The sequence below is a fragment of the Ruditapes philippinarum genome, unplaced genomic scaffold, assembly GCF_026571515.1.
Source record: "Ruditapes philippinarum isolate M1 unplaced genomic scaffold, ASM2657151v2 ctg1687_1_1_1_1, whole genome shotgun sequence".
In the NCBI taxonomy this organism is placed as follows: domain Eukaryota; kingdom Metazoa; phylum Mollusca; class Bivalvia; order Venerida; family Veneridae; genus Ruditapes; species Ruditapes philippinarum.
Genome location: NW_026862195.1, coordinates 29,825 through 52,295, shown reverse-complemented (window position 1 = coordinate 52,295; position 22,471 = coordinate 29,825). Strand labels below are relative to the sequence as shown.

Here is a 22,471-nt window from a genome sequence, read left to right as displayed (position 1 = left end):
ATTCATAATGAACAATAATTGTATTTATATTTTCTTAATACATGTGTCAAAATGTCCTTAAATAATATTGTCAGCGCTCTTATAATAAAGTACATTAACTGTTTAATGGGACAGCTATTATCTTCAATCTTATCACTAAAAATAACGAGGTAAGAACTGCATTGTATATATGGTTATAACTTGATGGTGTTCAAAGCTTTTGTTTCAATTTTCAGAAATAAAAGTGTTTTCAATGATCGTAGAAATGATATATAAGTTTTTTTAAGAAATAGAACAAGCCACAGCTGACCTCACAGAATTACAGGAAACGCCTTCTCGTATACTTAAACAATAATCGTTGTAATTAAGGTTGTTACCACACTTAAAGAAATTTGCTATTTATATACTCGTATATATATATATATATATATCCAAAATGTACAGTTTAAAACAATACGGATAAAAACAGTGGGAAAAAAGAATGAAGCGATGCCTTTTCTAGTTTACAATTGAATTGTTTATTAACAAAACTGTAATATTAATTGAAGAGAAATATCAACCAGTTTCACCAGTTAAAGGAATCTTCAAGATAATGACGTTAATCACGTCGCTTGGTAACGACGTCAAAACAGTGTAAAAGGACGTTTCTCTTATAACGTTTTAAAGGGACATAATTATAAGTTTTAATATTGTTGTTATATATATATGAAAGTTATTTTGAATTCAATTCTGGTTTTAAAACGTTTATTAATCCAGTTTCTTTCATTCTTCTTTTGAATGTGTATGGTTCTCACATATTATAGATTGGCATTATATTAAACTTTGGAGTGATGTCTCTTGCGCAAATGGCAATATGTCGACTGACTGGTAATAATGCATTGTCTGGATTTTGTATATGTTGGTTGTGCAATGTTACTCGATTTCTTAAATTTGAAGTTTCTCCAATATATTCTTTGAAACAACCATTACGTATATCTTATATATATATATATTGACTTAGACTTTATAGAAAATAAATTACTAATTACCTCCTTTTATTCACATTAAAGAGTAAATTCGGTAATATCTTTACAAACACAGACAAACGTGTATTAAGCGACCGGGCAAGGGAAACACCCAAAACGGTCGCTTAATGAAACGGTCTTTTAAGACAGTCAGCATGATATAAAAGTCAAAATTTATAAATGACATCTTTCTTATGCCGTGGGAATGTTTTTCAACTTTGTTTTTATATAACTGTTGAATAATAAGTACGCTCCGATAATCTAAATGGATGCAAAGTAAAAAATAAATTTCTGATATTTATTGACAAAACAGTCTTGATCCATTACGTACATGTTTGACATTTTTTCCAGAATTTTTTAACTTCTCCGTTGTTTTTCCTTGTCTCCAACACGAAAACCCTATTAGTGAAGATGTTTTCTGTTGTGCATTTTTTCATTTGAAATAAACAAACTACATCTATTTGTTACGATTAATTTAATGGCTAATCAAGTTCAAGGTCAATTCAATGCAGTCTAAATGTCAACAAGCGAAGCGTATACACCATCTCAGTATGGGCGGAACGTTGCATTGTTTATCAAATATTATTGCATAATACACGTCACGCGTATACTTAACTTCATTTGCATACGCTAAAACGGTATGGGAAACAGAGTTTTTCACACGTTTATTGTTGTGTTTTGATTGTTGACACTTGTGACATAACGAGGTGGCGTTCTCTAAAAACACAATTACTTGACAGGTAAAAGTGGTCGTTTAATGAAAAGATTGATGTCAATTAAGTGACTAATTAGCGGTCGCTGGTCGCGTTGAGCAAAAGTCGCTTAATACATTAAAGATATAGAGAGAAAATGATCGGGGGGGGGGATTTAAAGTGGTCGTTTAAGACAAAAGTCGCTTAATACACGTGGTCGCATGGGCAAGTTAGACTGTAATGCTTTTTGGAACTTACAATATAAATAATTGTTCATCTGAGCATCATGATCTATAACCATAAAAAATTGTGTTACAGGATCTTTAATGATAATTGCAATTTTCTTTTATGAAATATTTCAGTAAGTTTTATATAGACCAATTTACGACGCGGTCTGATCGACCGGATTTAGTATTTTTCTCGCGCATGTGCAAGCTGAGCATCGCCCTACATAGAAATCAGAGACATTTGATATGATATTATAGTGTTTCTGATAGAAATGAGTATAAAGTTCATAAACATTTCCCAGTGAGTTAAAGTAAAATATATATAATTATCAAAGAAAGCTTTTTACAAATCCACAAAAGATGGGTTATAGCTTTGACACCAAGATTTCCATTAAAAGACATGGAAAAGTTGAATGTTTAAGAAACCTCCTTGCGATCACGAACTAGACATATTTAGATTTTTGTTGTGAAAAATGTGGAAATAAAATTTATTAGCTAAAAAATCTAGAAACAAAGTGATCCCTCGGAAGCATTAACCACAACAAAATTCCAAGAGAATTGCAAGAGTCTGTACATGAGGGATAATGAATACGTGCAACATCCCTCCACCCCTAGGACCGGTTTGAGCGGTACTCAATTCTCAACACTTAATAGTGCTGACATTAATGATCCCGAAGGACCAGAAAAATATAATAACACTTAAGTGAACTACGGGGCAATTTTTTTTCAGCTGCCACACAGCACTTGACACCTGCTGTTGTGATATATAAAAATCTTGAAACAAAGTGAGTCCTCGGAAGAATTTATCTCAAAAAATAACAAGGGAATTGCAGACTCGTTTAAAGAGTCTGTACATAGGGAATTATGAATACGTGCAACATCTTTCAATCCCTATAGCTTTCACAATGATAAGGTGGTATGTCATGTGTTGTACATGTGTCCCTACCTCCAAGGTTAAGGTCACACGTAGAGGTCAAAGACTTACTGTTATAGGGTATAATTTGTGTCCTGTCCATAACTTTTTTTATAGATCAAGGGATTTATAAACTACTTTGCACAAATAATCACAATAATAAGACGATATGTCAGGTGCAAAACATGAATCCCTACCTCCAAGATCACACTTAGAGTTCAAAAATTACGATAGTCTGTTATAGGGTATATTCTGTGTCCGATCTAGGACTCTTCATAGTTCAAGGGATTTTGAAAATATTTAGCACAAATAGTTACAATAATAAGACGATATGTCATGCACAACACCTGCACCCCTTACTCCAAGGTCAAGGCCACACTTGACAGAGGTCAAAGCTTAACATGATAGATTTTTAAATTCCGTGTTTCGTTTTATTTCTTTAATAAATTGATTGTTGCATTTGCAGAATTAGCTCATAATATTGGACCGAAAGTCCTGAGATCCATACCTCAATCTTTTGAAATATCACAATTTTATGCTTCATATACAAACTTCCCCGAGGCGAGGGACGTTCGTAACTCTTTTACAAATTCTTGTTCATATGATAATTGTAACTTTCTATTTATTTTTCAACCAATGTCCAATTAGCTGCTTGAAAGTTTAGTTACAGTATGCTATTTGTCCACGTTACATTCATATCCCCTAAATATTTCTTCTTGAAAAATATATTAAATAAAGTTTTTCACGCCCAATGTTTTCATATATGATGACGTATTGGGTACAATTTTAGCCAAATCATCATTTATATTTTTATATGTGTGTTTATTGCACATGTGACGGGCAGTAATTTATGGCTCAGACTTTGAACTTGACGAAACGAAAAAGTAAAATATCAAAAAATGCATAATCAGAATGTTATCTAAATGTATTGTTTAATGAAGCAACGCAAGACCTAAAAGGACATACTCAAAGGTGTCCTGTGCATGTTTTATGAAAATGTCATTCGTTATCACAATCAAATAAAGTGATTAAAATATTATTATTTTTTCTTAGTCGGTTTTCAAAGAACTTGGTATAATGGATACTTGAAGGGTTTACAATGCTTTTGGTCTAGTGAGACAAACCTTTGGCAGTAGTTTTATATAGAAAGACTTTAGATTGCTTACAAGCTGAGTTAAGTTGAAAGAAACAAAGTGTAACATCAAAGATATTTGTTTTAATCAATGATACATTTTCCGTAATAATAAGACATTTACAGTGGAGAAAATGTGCACTTCTTGTAGACTTTCCCGAATAAATAAATATTTGTCAATGACGACAGTTTGTAAAGCCAGAATTAAGTAAAATTTGATTGGCTTGAACATAATGTCACTTTCTTGAAACATCATTTTTTTAGATAAAATATGCAGCACTGTTAAGATTATAATGGTGTTCAACTATGTTAACATTTTAATAAATATCGTTTCATTTTCAGGTATCACGCCACACAAAGGAATATGTATTGCAGATCCCATTGACGTAGAAGCGTATAGAAGTTTTTTTATTCAACTGGACATTCCATACAGCGCAGTTCGTCTAGAAAACTTTGATGTTAAAGCTACTATTTTCAATTACGAACCTCGTAAAATAAAGGTTTGTATGTTTTTGAAGTGTAGTCTTATGTTCGTAAAGAATATATACAACTGCTGTATGTTTAAATTCAATCGACACAAGTGCATGAGAGTTTTAAAACCTATTATCAATATAAGGCGATCGTGCATAGTTGATTTATGTAAGCAATTGTAAGTATCATAATTATTATTAAGCTAGTGTCCCATAAAACAATACAGTATGGTATCATTACTTTTGATTTTGATAATACCTAACCAAACTTATACACATTTAATGCAATAGAAACCGAGAGAAATTCTTATCAGGTGGTGTTTAACGAAAATAATTATATGCAATGAAAGTTGATAGGGGCTTTCTTTCATTTCGGCCGTTTTGTGTCCGTGCGTTTGTGTACGTTTCTTCTCTAAAACCGCTCGAGATGTTTACAACGCCCAACAGGAATAATTGCCATTGTGTCTTCTTGCATGTCTTTGAAGAGATCTTACTTTGACTCATTCAAGGACTTTCAAATTTATTCCTCAAATTCTTTTGAATTTGGTTATAACTTAGATGAGTTCATTGTATTTTGAATTTGACATAACAACTATTATTACATTACCTGCAAGCAGATTACCTACTTTCCGAAGTTTGCTAAAATTTGTCATAACTGTGCTATTTATAGGTGTTTAAATTGTCATGTTGAGCAGCCATACCCTTGAAATAGCCTGGAAATTCAATGTCATATAAGTGAATTTTGATGAATTCGGTCAAAATTTAATAATTATTGGATGTTTTGTATTAATTTTTTAGCAGATTCCTTTAAGCCTACCAGAATGAACTTGCGCTTTAACTGGTTTAAGTGACATTGACCATTGTGATACAGTTATTGATTTCTTCTAAAGCTGGCCAAATCTTAATTTACGTTTATTTCAATGAACATAATTGATTTATACAAAAACAAACCAGAACTTACCATACTACTGTCATGTTTACCATGTCAAGTATGACCTTTACCTTTAAATAACCTTGACTGTAAGGCCGAGTTTTACAATTGTGCATATATCGGTCAAAATCGTATTATTGATGGTGTGAGGGTTGCGTTCATTGAACATCGCCCTTCCTTGTTGATATTGTCTATCATATTTTGATTTTATACTTATTTACGCTATATATGAAACAGTAAAGTAGGGCAAATTTAAAATGACTTTGGCTTTTAAAGTCAAGTTATTGACTTTTTATCATAAATTGGTCAAATCTTTGTTATGAATAAATATTGACTAATATTTGTTCATTACAACCCTTTGGATAAAACCTTTATGTAAAGTAATATAAATTTGACCTTGACCTGCCTTTGAGCCTTCAGGACAAATATGGAAATTTATGTATATTCTGTAATATACTGCCCGGATTGTTTCACTTTCTGAACATTTGAAAATATAAAAGTTTGGCTTTTATTTGCTATGTAATTCAATCTATTATATAATATATTTGATATATAAATATGAATACCATCGGCCGACACTACTAAACATGAGTACATGTACTTATTACTTAACAGTATGAGAGAGATAGAGAGATAATTGCAAATGAGCTTAGAGGAATAGTTTATACGTGCCTTTCAAATGAAACTAAATAAAATTCATTGACATGAAAAATGTTTAACCCGCTAAGCTCTTTATATGTCGTCAATAATAAAATCATTATTTGATTACAAACGATTGTGATTTAAATCTGACTGCAGGCTAAAATCTACATAGAAGGTATTAACAATGTGTGCCTCAACAGTATGCCCAGCATGGGATCCCCTAGTAGGCAGATTACATTGGAACCTAATAGTGCCAAAACTGTCAATTTCCCAATGATACCATTGCGACAAGGGAAATATCATATAAATGTTACGGCCATTGTTGCAGATAAAACCTCGTCAATGGTAGATAAGATCAGAAAGAACTTATACGTTGTGGTAAGATTACTCCATTTAAAAAGTTTTTGAATTTGTGGTGGTGTTAGCTCACTTCGTTATTCATAATTTAAAATTATTTTTATACTAACATTGAAATATTACATAAGTTAACTTTATTTTTTACATGGAAAGATAGGGGCGTCCGTGGCCGAGTGGTTAAGGTCGTTGACTTCAAATCACTTGCCCCTCACCGCTGTGGGTTAGAATCCCGATAGGGACTTTGGATTCTTTCATGTGAGGAAGCTATCCAGCTAGCTTACGGAACATCGGTGGTTCTACTCAGGTGCTCGTTCGTGCCTGAAATAATGCACGGATGGGTACCTGAGGTCTATCTCCACCAGTAAAGCTTGAACGTCGCGATATGACCTATACTGTGTAGATGTAACATAAAACCCAAAGCAAACAAACAAGAACATTGAAAGATTGCATATCTGTTTTTCTTTGTAATATTGCTCAACATTAAGAACTGTCTAAACTATATTGTTTTATAAAGAATAGAATAAAACAATGATGCGTTTCGAAGGTTAAACAGATTGATGATAAAAAAATGCACAGAGATGTTTGATACACTGGATGAACTATAAAGACGGATTGATGACTTTTAACGTCCTGTTAAGAACTCAATGCTTGAACCATATTTGTCAAAGATGAATCTCACACCCTGGTTTTTATAAAACATATAATACAAAACCAAAAATAACTCTTGTATAAGGTGCGGTCAAACAGGATGCATATTCATTATTGTCTTCACTCACAAACATATTTTACAACATTGAATGGTAGCTAAAACGTCTTATTGTTATAATACTTTTCTGGTCTTTTAGAATCGGTTATTTTTATCCTTGTTGCAACAAAGAATAATGGTAAAGCCGGAGCTAAGTGGTGATAATTGATGCTGCTGGTTGCATTACATCTCATCAACAGATACAATTTGTTTACAATTTTCAGTGCTTGTTTCTGTTTTAATACGTTCCATAATCTTACAATTAGAAACGCCTAAACAAAATATGTTTGAACGCAAATCACCTCTATCAAGTGCAACAATATTAAGTTAAGTGGCCTCTCTTTATTATCGGGTAAATAAGTAGGAATAATGCATTTTGGCAAAATGTGTATACATATTCATACACAATAAAAAATGTAGATTAAACTTTGCATTTAAGAAAACCAACCCGGGTTATTTTGTAGGCCATAGTATTGACGAAATGTAGTATATATAATGGTATTTATGTTGGAGATTATCACTATGTCAGCAATAAATGCGTTTTACCAATCAATTTGATTTGTTTTATTTAGGGCTTTTTTCATGAAAATGTAAATAAAATATTTTCACACCTATCAAAAATAATGATTAAGCATATTTTTATTAAATGATGCACAAATACTTCAACATACAGAATGAGGGCATTCAAGAAGTCGAATCAATTCATGTTTGTTTGGATCCAAAACATAGAAAGAATGACTGCAAAAATCACGAATCGGTAAAAGATGAAAGTAAGTATATATCATTAACCATACGCATTATTTGACATATATGTGAAAGATTTCATTGAAATGAAGATAACTTATCTTCGGGGTTTTGCCGTAAGACTTTCGCAATTTCTGTATCATCTGAGCAAATAGGCTTGTAACATAATTTCTTGACTGTAAAATTAGTTGTATCATTACCATTTATGAAATGTGTAAATTCATTCAGCATTACAATGAGTATACATGTATCTTATCAAACCAATATATACAGCCATATTTATACATTGTTAAAATTACTAAATTTAGAAAAGCATTTACAAGACTGAGAGTGTCATCAGAGTATTGTAATACCCTGGATGATGAATTTCATTTTTATTTGAATGTCCCCTATACCAAGATATGAGACAAATGCATATGAAAAATATTTTGGAAGAAAATTAATGTAATAAATTTAGAGAAATATGTAAATCTGAAAATATATGGATAGTTAAAAATGTAGCAATATTTGTGTGCGAAAGATTTGATTAAAAAAGTGCATTGTATCAACGATAATCTTGTCCTCTCACTGTATCATATATATTATATATTAGATAAGTTATGATGAATAAGAATCGACTTTGTAATAGACTAATTTTTTTGTATATCATGCTTATATTATGTCATTAATGTTATCATATATAGGCATCATATATTATATACTTGATATGATATGATGAATAAGAATCGACTTTGTAATAGACTATTTTTTTGTATATCATGCTTATATTATGTCATTTATGTTATCATATATAGGCATCATATATTATATACTTGATATGATATGATGGATAAGAATCGACTTTGTAATAGACTAATTTTTTGTATATCATGCTTATATTATGTCGTTTATGTTATCATATATAGGCATCATATATTATATACTTGATATGATATGATGAATAAGAATAAGAATTGACCTTTTAATAGACCTATTTCATGTGTACCATGCTTTTATCATGCCATTGATGTTATATAACTGCTGATTTTATTATTACTGTATACTTATGGGCATACTGCCTTTGTATGAATAAAATTTGTCTATCTTTAATTTAGTTAAAGAAGGCAAACAACAATTCACGATTAATCTTACAATTCCGATGGAAAGCATTTTCGGAACAGAACAAGCCGATGTGCATATCTATGGTAATGTTTCTTTATTATATATATTCAACGTAATTTTAATATTTGAATGCATATCATCGTAACAAATCATTGTTTTATTCCTAATTAATCAAGAATTGTAAATTATAATCCATATTTTATATCCATATATTTCTGTACATGATATGAAATGGAAGTCAGATGCTGTCATAAAGTCGAAAAGCTGTAAGAACATAAAAAGGCTGTAAAATATGTTATAAATATGTTTCCTAGAATTTTATGCAATAAATAAATGTTTAATATTATTTAATATAATATTAAGGTATTAGAAATAAGTATATTTAATAGTTTATCATTTACTTTGTATAGAATATACATTATACTAGGACAACGTTATATTATTATTTATGACATCTTTATTTAAATTATTGCTAATCATTCTTTAGCATTTTGTTTTTGCATCAAATCGCTTTGTTGCGAATGTGATCAAAATTTAAGATAGTAAAAATATCGGTATGATTCTTTTAAGCTGAGGTTATGGATAATATTGTTACGACAATTATAGAAGGTGTCGATACCCTTTTTAAAGAACCGAAAGGCTGTGGGGAACAGAAAATGGTTGCGCTGGCGCCAACAGTTTATGCTATGAACTATTTAAAGCGCACAAAACAGATGACAGACGTGTTATTAGAAACAGGAATTAACTGGATAAGAAAAGGTAGGACCATGTATGTACTCTGATAATCACTTTTAAGACTGCGTTGCATATTAAATTTTTGCAGCAAGATATTCCCTCCTTTCATTCAATATTGCATGCATATAGGTATGTTGATAAAAAAACAATTATAGATTTCTATAGCATATATAATTGCGTAATGAAAGATTTCACGTATTCCCCTGACACACAAGAGTGGCGAGTGTTTTTTGCCATCACGAATCCAATACTGAGGCTTGCAGTACTGTTTCACATCATAACAATTCAGCAAGTCATCTTACAACGCCAGCAAAAATCTACGGATGCGCACTAAAATCCAAGTGCAAACGCTGTTAGTGACACTTGCACGAATATTTGACGTTGCTCACTGAATTAATACTGCGTCTTTACAGAGCTTAAACCGCACATATACCGGCACAAAAGTATAAATTAACTAATTATGCAAGTAAACACTATTTCATAATTGGTGGTATAAGACAGCATGTAGGCTACTGATTATCTTAATATAGTTCCAGGAAATCAAGACATCATTCTTTTATGATTTTGTGATGGCGTTGAATTGAAATTCCTTTGGATCCATGTGGAATCTATCTACCGAAAAACATCATATTTCGTTTAGCTATTCCTGTGCTAACCGGTTCAAAGTACGATATTTTGTGATGTGGCATAATTTTTTGAATTATGCATTATAGCACTTTAAGTGATATTATTTTTTTATTTTATGATGATGTTATATTGATGATAGACCATGTCACATTTCACAATATCATGCATGCTTCACAAATCGTAGATGAAGAACATGACAAGTTTCATCTGTTGTTAGGTGTAAGTGATGAAATTGCGGAATATAGGCAAGAAAATGGTTCTTATGCAGTATTTCAACATGAGCCTCCAAGCATATGGTAAGATTATGTTTTGTGATATTTTATAAATATATCTATTTCCATATTGACTAAATATCTCTGTGATTCAGTTGCCAGATATTTAAAGAGTTTTTTTATATCTTAAACATCAATGATTTATGTTTGTTTTATTCAGTAGTTTTCGCTAACCCTTACCTTCTATATACGTTCTCAATTAGACCAAATCTGTGATATCTTTTTTATTTTGGCTTGTTAAGCAGCCTTTAAACTTTCTTTTGTAGACCGTTTAATAGCTACGATTAAGAATATAACTGACCACTAAGTGTCTCGTTGTAAAAAAACGTCAAACATGATTGGATTGATTTCTATCTTATATTTCGAAGTCATTTATATAATTGTAGTATCGAGGATTGATAACTGCTTTAATCTTCTCTCTTTCGATTATATTTCATGAACAGATTTATCAATTTCAATCTGCGAACCATTTAACTCAAACAATGTAGATTGTTACAACAGCAGCTTATAAGTGATGTGTTAATGTGTGGCAAGTGTAAAATGCCGCCTACCTTCCATACAATGATAATTTTTGTAGAATGCTTTGGATAATTTATTCCAATATTTTATATTTACCTTCATTCAAAGATAGAAACATATTATAAATTAGCCTGTTTAGCAACTTTTCCGACATTTATAAATCATGTAGACGAAACAACGCTGTTTGTACACACATTTAACAATGATCATCACAAAAATCTACATTCACATTATATTTCAATCCATCAGAACATCAAAAATACACTTAAATTTTCAAAGAATTCATTTTTAATTTTCAAGGCATCGTTCCACCCAGACAACCAATTGAAAAGTAATTTTCTATCACCTTCTTTTAGTCAGTGCATTTTTTTAATATTTTTTTTGTACGGATTTATTGCAATTTATTCACTCAAACCTTAAATTTTGGATAATGAAAAATATATCATGAATATCTATACTCACTTATATACTGAACAGAATTTTTTTTTGATACGTTTTGGTGGAGAAATGGGTAAATATGAACTAAAAGGATGAACTATTGTACTTGAAATAAAATAAATAATTTATAATATTAATGATTATTTATATTCCAAATTTTTTTGTTCTTCGTTCATGGAAGACTGACGAAATGGTTGATTAAAATTGTTAAGAATCGTAGACCAAAATCACACATTAATACAAGTATAGATACCTTAAACATGGATTACAGCCTGGCCTTGTTTGTACAAAGAATCGACAGTTTTGTTGTTTTATGCCAGTGAAATGTTGTTGCACTCCAGGATCATGCCTTGCTTCAGTTAATTAATGTTCGACGTTGGAATAGGTCTATTCTTGCGCAGATGATCGCGTAAAGTTTGGACAGATATTCAGTTACTGTGCAATTGTTATATCCGTGTGTCGGAAAGATAGCGAATTTGAAATTACAAACATTTCACTTCACGTGATCAGAACCGTTAAAGACAGCTTGATTGATATTTACGCTTGACAAAAATTAGCGATTTTCTTCAATTCGCGATATTCGCAAATATTTCCTCGTTGCTAAGTTTACAACCTATACGGTATGTACTAGGTGTGTTAGTAGCAGTGGCAGCGTCCAGTTTTAAACGACTCCTAGAATGTGTTTTATAATATAGTGGTAATTTTAGGGGGTCGTAGCGTGCAATTATCCATAACGTGGTAAATCGTTCGTATGTACTGTTCTTGGGGACGTTGCCTTAGATTTCAAATAGATAGGCATTGACTGCCAACAACCCTATAATTATTGTGTTGTGTCCTATTTAAAATTGAAATGAACTTTTGCCTTGTATAAATGAACAAAACGAGGTTGAATAAAAAAAATGGTCACCCTCGAGATTTTTCTGGATTTGTCTCTTAACGTGTCTACCTTACTGAAGCAAAGTTTGATTTATCTACGGCAAGTCTCTGTTGTTTATTTTTCGTAACATTTTTCGAAGTACTCTTCATTTGAAGATGAACGGGAGAAAGCACGTGTCATGATTCTAAAATGTACAGTTCTTGGGGTCGTTTCATGTTTTTTTACAAAGTAGGAGATACAAGATGTAACAGTTTAGTTGCGATGCATGATACAAAACGTCTAAAAAAACTCATTATTAATAAGCAACAAGAACGAGTCACATGACATGGATTAGATACTGCACTTACTTTTAAGCGCAATAGAATTCCGATGAATTTCGAAAAAGACCTTACAAAACGCCACGACAAATTTACATTCGGAAGATTCCTTCATTGGCAGTTTCTATCCATTTCCGAAGATCCTATTTTTGACGTTAAGACGTTGAGAGGGAGAGAGAGAGAGAGAGAGAGAGAAAGAGAGAGAGAGGGAGAGAGAGAGGGAGAGAGAGAGAGAGAGAGAGAGAGAGAGAGAGAGAGAGAGAGAGAGAGAGAGAGAGAGAGAGAGAGAGGGTAGGCATATGTAACCTCATACAGATAATTCTGGAATTCAAAGGGTTCAGAAAAGTTCGTTTTGATGATATTTTAAGTAATTTACTTAAAGCCAGATTTTGCACTAATTGTTAAATTAAACCTACAATTCATATAGCAATAAAACTTTTTATATCATTTAAATAATTTTGAACACCCTTGGTTATGTGAATCTCTGACGGAAATACTTCTCCCTGTAATTCACATATAACCTTTGTTGAAGGGGATGAAGGGGAAATCGAGTCAAAGAGAAACACTGAGTGACGTCTTCAATAATTTCAGCCTCCCAAAAATTTTAAAATATTCAGCGGAAAAAATAGATACTTTCTCGGGACAAAAATTTCGCATATTATATATTTTGCAGCTAAGAGAGAGAGAGAAGGCCTACTTTTTCAGAATTTTAAAGTTCTGAAAAACAAGATAATATGTAGGGAAATCATTTCTATAAAATTGTTTCTGCGGTTATGAGATAGAAGATGCTTACCATTTTTTGTTTACTTGTCCGAAATATCGAAATGAGATAATTGATCTTTTTAATGAATTAAGGCAATTTCACACTTTAAATGTCCATTACTTTTAGTTGGTAACAAAGAGTTGTCTTTAGAAAATGATAATAAAATATTTTTGACTGTTCAGCATTTAATAAAAGTAAGCAAACGCTTTGTATTTTTATTTCATTTTTGCAAAACAACAGACAAGATCTTTCCTTTCTTCTTCTTTTTTCCTTCTATATTTCATTTTCTCAAAATCTATTTGCATTCTGTTTGTTTAAACCAAAGGTGTCACACGGGGTATTGTTGTTTTTGAATATATTTTGCAGTACCTCGTTCATTTGAGCAAGAAAAGAAATCGCTAAAATTCTTTCGTTTATTTGTTAAATTTTGTCGAACTTCATCACTTGTAGCAACTTTGATTTTAAGTTTATGTTACCACAAAAACAACAGCAACAACAACAACAACAACAATTATAATAGAAATAATAATAATAATAATAATAATAATAATAATAATAATCATCATCAGTATTATTATTATAAATATTAAAAAACACTGTAAAATTACAACCTTGCCTACACATTTCTAAATAGATAAAAACTTGATATGCTTCAAAATATGAATAATCACTCAATTTCAATATCGCTTGAATCTAGCTGCTGTTTGTTGTATGAATGTAACTTAATATTCTGTTTTGATTGATGCCTGGACTATACAAGTTGGTTAGAAACCTCATAAGATCTACCATTCTTATTCCCTTTGCTGTATTTAAGGCATTTTATAAATCAGGAATTTATACTGCTTATTTTATTTGCTTGTTTTTTTACTTGGAATATCACGCTGTCTGTCTGTGAAGTTATTGTCTCACAGGTTATATTTGAAAACTTTAGAATTATTCAAAACGGTTAAAAAGCTTAAACAGAGAAAAAACGGAATTTGTTCTTGAATTGGATGACAAGTGGTAATTAATGAGTCTAATTGCATATGTCATTCCGACGTTTTTGTTTTGTTGTAAATTATTCCTCTTAGGTTTTCTGATTGCTTTTTATATCCTGTGGCTTGATCTAATTTTATTTCATCAAAGTTCACCTCTCTATCGCCCTTGCCGGTCTTAATATCTATAATGTTTTGCATGTAAAGGTTAACAGCGTTTGTTGCTAAGGTGTTCTGCCAAGCAAAAGAAGTGGTTTATGACGCAGTCAACCAAGATAGTGATATAAAAACGTCAATAGATTGGCTGGTTAATCAAGTAATGGACAATGGATTGTTCCTTGACAATATTTCGAAAGTTTTGAATCAGCAAATGTTGGTAATAATGCATATTTTACTTAAATATATTTAACACTGTATTTATTTCCGCACCATTTACAAGAAATATGTATTTCAGTTTAGCTGTATTAAAATAAACTTAAAATATCGTATCGGTATGGCTATACATGTAGTTCTTAAGGGTATTAACTATTTTTTGTATCACGGTTAAATTGCTTTTAAAAGGACCTTTAGTCTAACAGGCTCGTTTTTTAAATATATATGAAAATAGAATTTCTTCAAATATGATTATAGATGTGTGCACACGCGCGCTTGCGTGCGTGTGCGTGCGTGCGTGTGTGTGTGTGTGTGTGTGTGTGTGTGTGTGTGTGTGTGATATACGGAGAATAATATGTCACTCCGTCGTTATATAAATATATAAAGTTATAAACAATCTATTTAAGGGTCAAACGGATGTAACAGATTCGACGCTGACCGCATTTGTTCTTGTTTCGTTATTAGAATGTGACATTCAAACGGATGTACGTATTCTTGATGATTTATGCCTTTTTAATAATTAAATATACATTCACTTTTTTTGGGTAGTGTTTATGTTTATTTATTTCCTATCAATAATTCTTTCTGTTAAATAAAAGCTGCCGGAAAAATTATTTTGAGGCCTAAACCTTTGTCAATATCACATCATTGTTGTTTGTACCGTGTTGAGACTGTAAACGACGCCCAATTCTTAAAAAAGATATATTCAATCGTTAAGAAACGTTCAAAACGATAGCATTGATGTGTGTGCATACTTGAACATCATCTCCTACTGAAATATTTATGGATAATCACCAAACTTTGTCTGTAGCATTCTTAGGTAGTCTTTTATCAAGTTTGCGCATATTAATTTGATTGGCCTCTTTTAGGGGTCACTAAAGCTAAAAATAGAAATACCTTTAAACGTCTGCTTCTACATAAGTAATTGATGGATGATCACCAAATTTTGTCTGTAGCATTCTCTGGTAGTCTTTTATCTTTCACTGAAAAGCAGTTGTTTCTGGTGAGCAACTCAGGGCCATCATGGCTATCTTGTTTTTCTTTTTTCTTACATAATTTTATAAAACGCAATGATTATTCACTCTAACCACAAAACTGAATTTAATATTCCATACCCAAACATTTATTTCCGGCAAACAAAGTCCCAAATTACACCAACTGGCTAATAATAGATCAAAATTACACTTTTTAAAAATTGCCGTTTCATTTTATACGCATGTGTATCTGATTATTCGGTAAATTAAAGAGTCGAAACTTCTATGCAGTTATTTGTAATAGTCTGTTTGCAAGAAATAGGTGACACCTTTCAAAATTATAGGTTATTATTTTAAATAGTTTATGCAGTATAATTATGTTTATGAACATGTACACATAGAATAAACATATATTCAATACATATGCTCAATATAGTTATAGTTGTTTTATGTTTTATGCGAAAAGCATTTATTTAAATTTTATATAATTATACATTATGTGCAATAAACGGTCACTGGCAAACATGTTTGAAGAGTGGTAGCACAAAATTGAGTAACTAATGAAGGATTCTAATTTTGTATCGTTGATAATGTATGAATCAAAATTATGTTTTATATATACATGTATATGCAAAGTAAAGGCAAAAATTTATTTAAAGGACTATCATGAAACAATCCAGAAATCAACAAATTACCTGGAAGGAATATCAGAAGAAACATTTAAAAGCGATCCCTATCTATTGGCTATAAGTACATACGCACTATCCTTAGCTAAAAGCCCCGAGAGATACAAGCTAAAAGGATATCTACATGATATTCAGAAGGATAACAGTGGTAATAACTTTATCAGTGATACATCAAATCTCAATTTGAAAATTTATAACAATTTAGCAAAATTTACTGCACAACTAATTTTTTTTAGACTTATTGTTTGAAATTACTGTTTGCCATACACAATATATATTACAAAAAATGATATTTGATAGAATTGATAGACATTATTACATTAGTACATTATTAACATCTGAAGCATAAGCACAAATGCAGTTAAACAGCTTTATGTTTATTAAGGGTAGAAAATTCGGATAGACATGTGCCATTCTAAACATGACTTGGTTTACACATATATGAATTTTCTTGATTCATAATTGTGTGCACATTACAATCAATGCGTACAACAAATATTCTATATGTTACGTTCATTTCATGTCAAGAAAGAACCCTGCGAAATAAGTAGAAAAAAATATTCATGTAAAACGATCCAAAAAGCAATTAAATCAATTAATTCAAAGACATTATAAATTAAACAAAGTTTGGTTTGTTTGAAATTACAGATGGCATGTACTGGGGCGATGGTGATAACACTCCCGCATGCGCAAACGCCGTGGAAACAACTGCCTATGCTCTGCTGGCAATGATTTCTTTTGATGATATCAAGAATAGTTCAAGTATTGTCAGATGGCTTACTACTCAAAGAAATGCTGCAGGCGCATTTAGGACGACTCAAGTAATTATATATTTGCATTTTAGAATTAATTTTGATATCTACAAGGTTGTATTCATTCAGAACACTTAATAACTCTTAAAGGCTATATACATTATTTATAACCCTTTTTCTTTGTATAAACATCTCGACGTGGTAATTATCTTGAAAAAAATGCATACTGTTGTAAAGGCTTTCGGAAAAAAATCAAATAATTTATCTGCTTCAATTCAAATTGAACCTGAATTTTTATTATAGCTTTAAATGTTAAGAACATATTTTTGCACAACAGAAAAATTACCAAGCTCTGATAATCAGCTTTTAAAGATAAAGAGGGTATTGTTTTGCTGTGAAAATAAATTTTATTACATTGTGTAACATTTATGACAGTTATTGTTGGCTGTACTGAATTCAAATTCAAACTTTGATTCTGTTTTATAGGACACGGTAGTTGGTTTACAAGCATTGTCACAATACAATATAGCAACGTATTCGTCTGAAGTTGACCTCAAGATTAGATTTCTGGATGGTATTCAGAAAGGTTTTCCGAGAGAAATACATGTAACAAGAGACAACGCAATTATTAAGCAGTTTAAAAAAGTGAGCGTTTCTATTTATGAATCTACCTTAACTCGAAGAGAAAGAAGATGTCAAACATTTTAATTTTATACTTGATCTGTTTTTAATTCGGACTTTTATTGTTTATGAATCACATTTAAATAATTTTAAATTGATCATGGTGTTTCACATTGGTTTCGAGAAAACTCATAATCCTATCACTTTGTTACACATATCAGCAGCTAGTTTTAACATTGAGCGATTTATTTCAATTTGTGTCCCTTTATATGTTCAAAATGTGTATGTTTTCATTGTAAAATAAACTTCTAACATCTTTGGGTATCTAGACCATATTTACTTAAGCTCATAACAATGACTGTTACATATTGAAATAGACTATCCATGCTCTTTATCTACTTTAACTTTATTTTATTTAATCTAGATTAAAGTTAAACGTGGTGATAATAAATTGATCTTTCTTGTAAGTGGAAATGGAGTAGCTCGGATGGATATTGATCTCCGATATAATAGGAAACGAAATGCTACAAATTGGGAGCTTTGTCCTTTTGAAATAACTGATGTTGATGTTGAAAAACAAAATGATAGTCAAATAGATGCAAATATTGGAGGCAACTGGTTAGTAAACGCATTTCAAAAGCGGGATATCAACCTACTTAGTCTGCCAAATGACATGCTTTCTGTTTTTTTGAAAAAGATCAGAATTGATAGTGCTGCCAATAACATTTAAAAACAATGAAATTTAACGAAATCTGATGAAAAAAATCGATGGCAAATTTGATGTCTTTTTAAAAAAATTTAATAACGAAATAATTTAGAAATGAAATTTCTAATCCGGGTGATTTGTCATAAGCAATCAAATCACGTACGGTTTTATGCATACACTTTGACAGCCTCTGCTCTGCTAATGCAATGCAATGAAATAGATAGATTGCAAACAGCTGTTCAGTGATGTTTAAGCGCTCAATGATACTATTACGTCGTTTTATTTCATAACGATTTGTTAGATGCAATAATACCATAGTGATCTGGAGTATACTTAGGTGTATATTCATTAAATTACATTGTTTACAATTATTAGGGGCTGTGATATTTGTGGTCGGTGTGAAAATGACCCAAAGATACCCGAGGATTACAATGACATTTTAGAAACGTTTGAGGAGAAGAATATTGAAATTCGGAGTAACTTTGGCAGACGAAAGAGGCGATCTGTAGATTTAAAAGACAAGTCACAGAAAAAAACTTGTATTCGATTTAGTGTAAGGTAAGTGTCATTCACAGCTTCTCATTAACATGTAGTATCAAATGATATAATAAAAGTCCAGCATCAATTACGCATGTTTATGTTTACGCATTTGTAAATTTATTAAGAACCACGTATTACAAGGATTTAAACATGTTTCACAGTCATAATGCCAATAAAACGTGTTTTCATAAACATTGATGTAAATATCTGACGTCGCGGTAAGAAGCGTTACATATTTGCGCAATTAAGACGTTAACGAAAATTGAATTACTTAGAAATTAATATTTTTCTAACTTAATTTCATAATGAAACATCACATAAATTATATTATGTAAACCATTAAGTGTATGTTTAGTTTAACAAATAAAAGAATAAATTTTTCAAATATAAAACTTCCAAAAACATTTTCTGAATACTAAAGCCAACATAGAAATGAATTTACAAGACATCCCTAAGATTTACATTTTGCCACGAAGAGTAATATTTTGAAATGTTTATGTCATTTTTTCTCTCAAATGCTTTATAAACTGCTTTATTGCATTCCCATAGGTCTAGGAAACCTTCTGTTGTGTTTGGTATGTCTAATGTCCATTTTGGCTTGGAAACTGGTATTGAAGTTGTCGAAGATGACTTAAAAGAGGTAAATACTGATCCACTATACTTTAAAATTCTTTCAATGCAATTATTCTGTTTTAAACAAGGAGAACTTTACGATAATTAAAATAAAGGGAACTAATGAGTCAGATTCTCGAGTATTTATAAAATACACAACGATTGAGAATGTATCAAAGTTTATAAGTCTAAATGTATAAAGCAACATTTTACTTTCAACTTATTAATCCTTTATTTATGGTGTGTAACACATGTCAACACAAAATAAAGTGCTAAATGTCTGTACATGTAAATGGAATGATTATGTTATATTGAACAAAATTTAAGTTGCTAAAAAACGTAATTATATTTACATCACAATTTTAGATAAAGAAAACTCTAATGACTGTGTTTATTAACGTCGCCTTTCCTTGTTGTTCTTTTTCTCAATTAAATGAGAAATGATAAATTTTTGGACATAAAGAGCCAAACCCGACACCACCATATTTCTGTCATTGCTCCGTTATATATATATATATATAATATATATATATATATATATATATATATATATATATATATATATATATATATATATATATATATATATATATATATATATATAAAAAGAAGTTCGATTCCTTGTGTGGATCTCATGTATAAAAAAAGTATGTTTTGGGAAATGCAGAGTACAAAGTTCTTTAATTTTTTATACGTTTATTTCTGTTAGCGCTTTCAAATGTTTCTACATATCTTCAGACAGTAACGTATAATATAAACATAACAAATATAACAATGACGTAACGTTATAAAAGTGCGGGAAACGTAAAAATACGACGTTGCGCTGGAAATGAGATATTCTTTTACCTTCTATATAAGAAGTATGAAATTGCTACAAAAATACATAGGGTAAATATTCTATAAAGGGAGGTAATAAATAAGTATTAAAATTCAAAACATTGACTAATTATAGAAGTAGATACAACGTTTGCATTACCTATAAATACTTTTTAATATAAGTGAGCTAAACGAGTAAAAATATGTCAGAAAATGTATTACTTGAAACCATGTGGAAATGGAAAAATATTTACTTATATAAATTTAAAGATCTTGCATGAACCGTTATATAGACTAAATAAAGGGAGGTAATAAATATGCTTTAAAATGAAAAGCATTGACTTATCATAGAAGTAAATGCAAAATTTGTATTACTAATAAGTACTTTTTTATATAAATTAGCTTAACGAGTAAAAAAATATCAGACAGAAAGTAACTTTAAACCATGTGGAAATGTAAAATAATTGTTATATATAAATACCCAAGTTTATTGTAAAAGGTTAATATGAGCTGTTTAATTGTGGCTTCAATATGCTTATAAGAAATAATTCTTTTTCATCTCTGAAATGATCATCAATCTTCAGTACTTTATATAGGGGAAATATATTAAACTTTCCCCCTGAACACTCATGTAGATGTTTATTCACCTTAAGAAAACGAAGTGACTCTGTATTAGTTTGTTGTCTATGTAAATTCATTCGTAAGTTTAATCCATTTCTAGTTTGCCCAATATAAAATTGTTGACAATTTGGACAAATAATACTATATATTACATTTTTAGTAATACAGGTCATACTTTGTTTTACTGTGAAATTTTTGCCATTTGTAAACTGAATTGTGTTACCTTCGATAATTGAAGGACATGTCTTACACCTGGTTCTGTTACATTTTGTTACAGACGGAATGTCCACTTTCATATCAAATCTGGAGGGTGATAAAAGTTGTTTTAAGTTTTTCGGCTGTCTTTTACTGTTTATAATTCTTTTCTTTTGTAATATATTCTTCATTCTTTCACTCTTTTGTAGAATTATTTTACAAGAATTTATAACTGGGAACATGTTTGTATTTCTGGGATTGTGTGTTGAAACGAAAGGGATAACATCATGGGCGGAAGTACGAGTGTCTTTACGATCAGTGGTCTTGATGGGTCCCTTCGATATAGCCTGCTCTATTCCATGTTGTATCAGTACATCTGGATAATTCTGTTGTTTTAACTGTAATTTCAATTCTGTTAGACGCTTTTCTTGTAAGTCTTTATTTTTCACGATAGTAATAATTCTTGAAGCTAAATTGAATGGTATGTTAACTTTAGTATGCTTAGGATGACATGATCTAAAATCTAAATAGTTGTGTGTATCTGTAGGTTTACAGTATAAATCTGTACAAATGTTATTTCCTGACTTCAAAACAAGAATATCCAAAAAAGCCATCGCACTTTCACTTTCATTATATGTGAATTGTATACTTTGATGCAAGTTATTAAGTTCGTTTAAAAAATCAGACGTGTCAATTTCTTTTGGTAGAATTAAAAAGCAATCGTCAAGAAATCTCTTCCAGTTAAGTCTTAAATAGATTGAAAATTCATTGTTGTATTTAGTTTTCATCCTTTCATAAAGAGCTTCTTCTAAGTATCCGAGGACTAAGGTAGCGTAAGTTGGAGCGATAATGGTACCCATAGCTGCGCTTTTTTTCTGAATATAGTATACATCAGGAGATAATTACATCCGCGATTTTACGCATAGATCAAACCGTGTACAACATACTTTTAGAAACACAAATTCGACGATAAATTATGCGAATAATACACAACCAAGAAATACAAGGGTGATGAACAGAAGCAAAAAAGAAAATAATTACCGCAACTTCAAAGCAAATCAATCCAGTGAAAATGTCACCTATTCGAGCAAACCTGTTACACATAATGGAATAACAT

At 30.8% G+C, this 22,471-nt stretch overlaps 1 protein-coding gene across 1 annotated transcript in view; it reads left to right on the top strand.

Moving 5' to 3' along the window:
• LOC132718233 (venom factor-like) overlaps positions 1–22,471 on the top strand; it is a 109,051-nt gene that overhangs the window by 61,069 nt on the left and 25,511 nt on the right. Inside the window, exons 21-34 of the mRNA XM_060701881.1 lie at positions 4,290–4,447; positions 6,147–6,368; positions 7,766–7,862; positions 8,931–9,020; positions 9,508–9,696; positions 10,517–10,595; positions 14,667–14,835; positions 15,239–15,316; positions 16,465–16,639; positions 17,140–17,312; positions 17,730–17,888; positions 18,289–18,482; positions 18,946–19,128; positions 19,660–19,750. Coding sequence (XP_060557864.1) covers positions 4,290–4,447; positions 6,147–6,368; positions 7,766–7,862; positions 8,931–9,020; positions 9,508–9,696; positions 10,517–10,595; positions 14,667–14,835; positions 15,239–15,316; positions 16,465–16,639; positions 17,140–17,312; positions 17,730–17,888; positions 18,289–18,482; positions 18,946–19,128; positions 19,660–19,750 — 2,057 coding nt within the window. The remainder of the gene's footprint in view (positions 1–4,289; positions 4,448–6,146; positions 6,369–7,765; positions 7,863–8,930; positions 9,021–9,507; positions 9,697–10,516; positions 10,596–14,666; positions 14,836–15,238; positions 15,317–16,464; positions 16,640–17,139; positions 17,313–17,729; positions 17,889–18,288; positions 18,483–18,945; positions 19,129–19,659; positions 19,751–22,471) is intronic.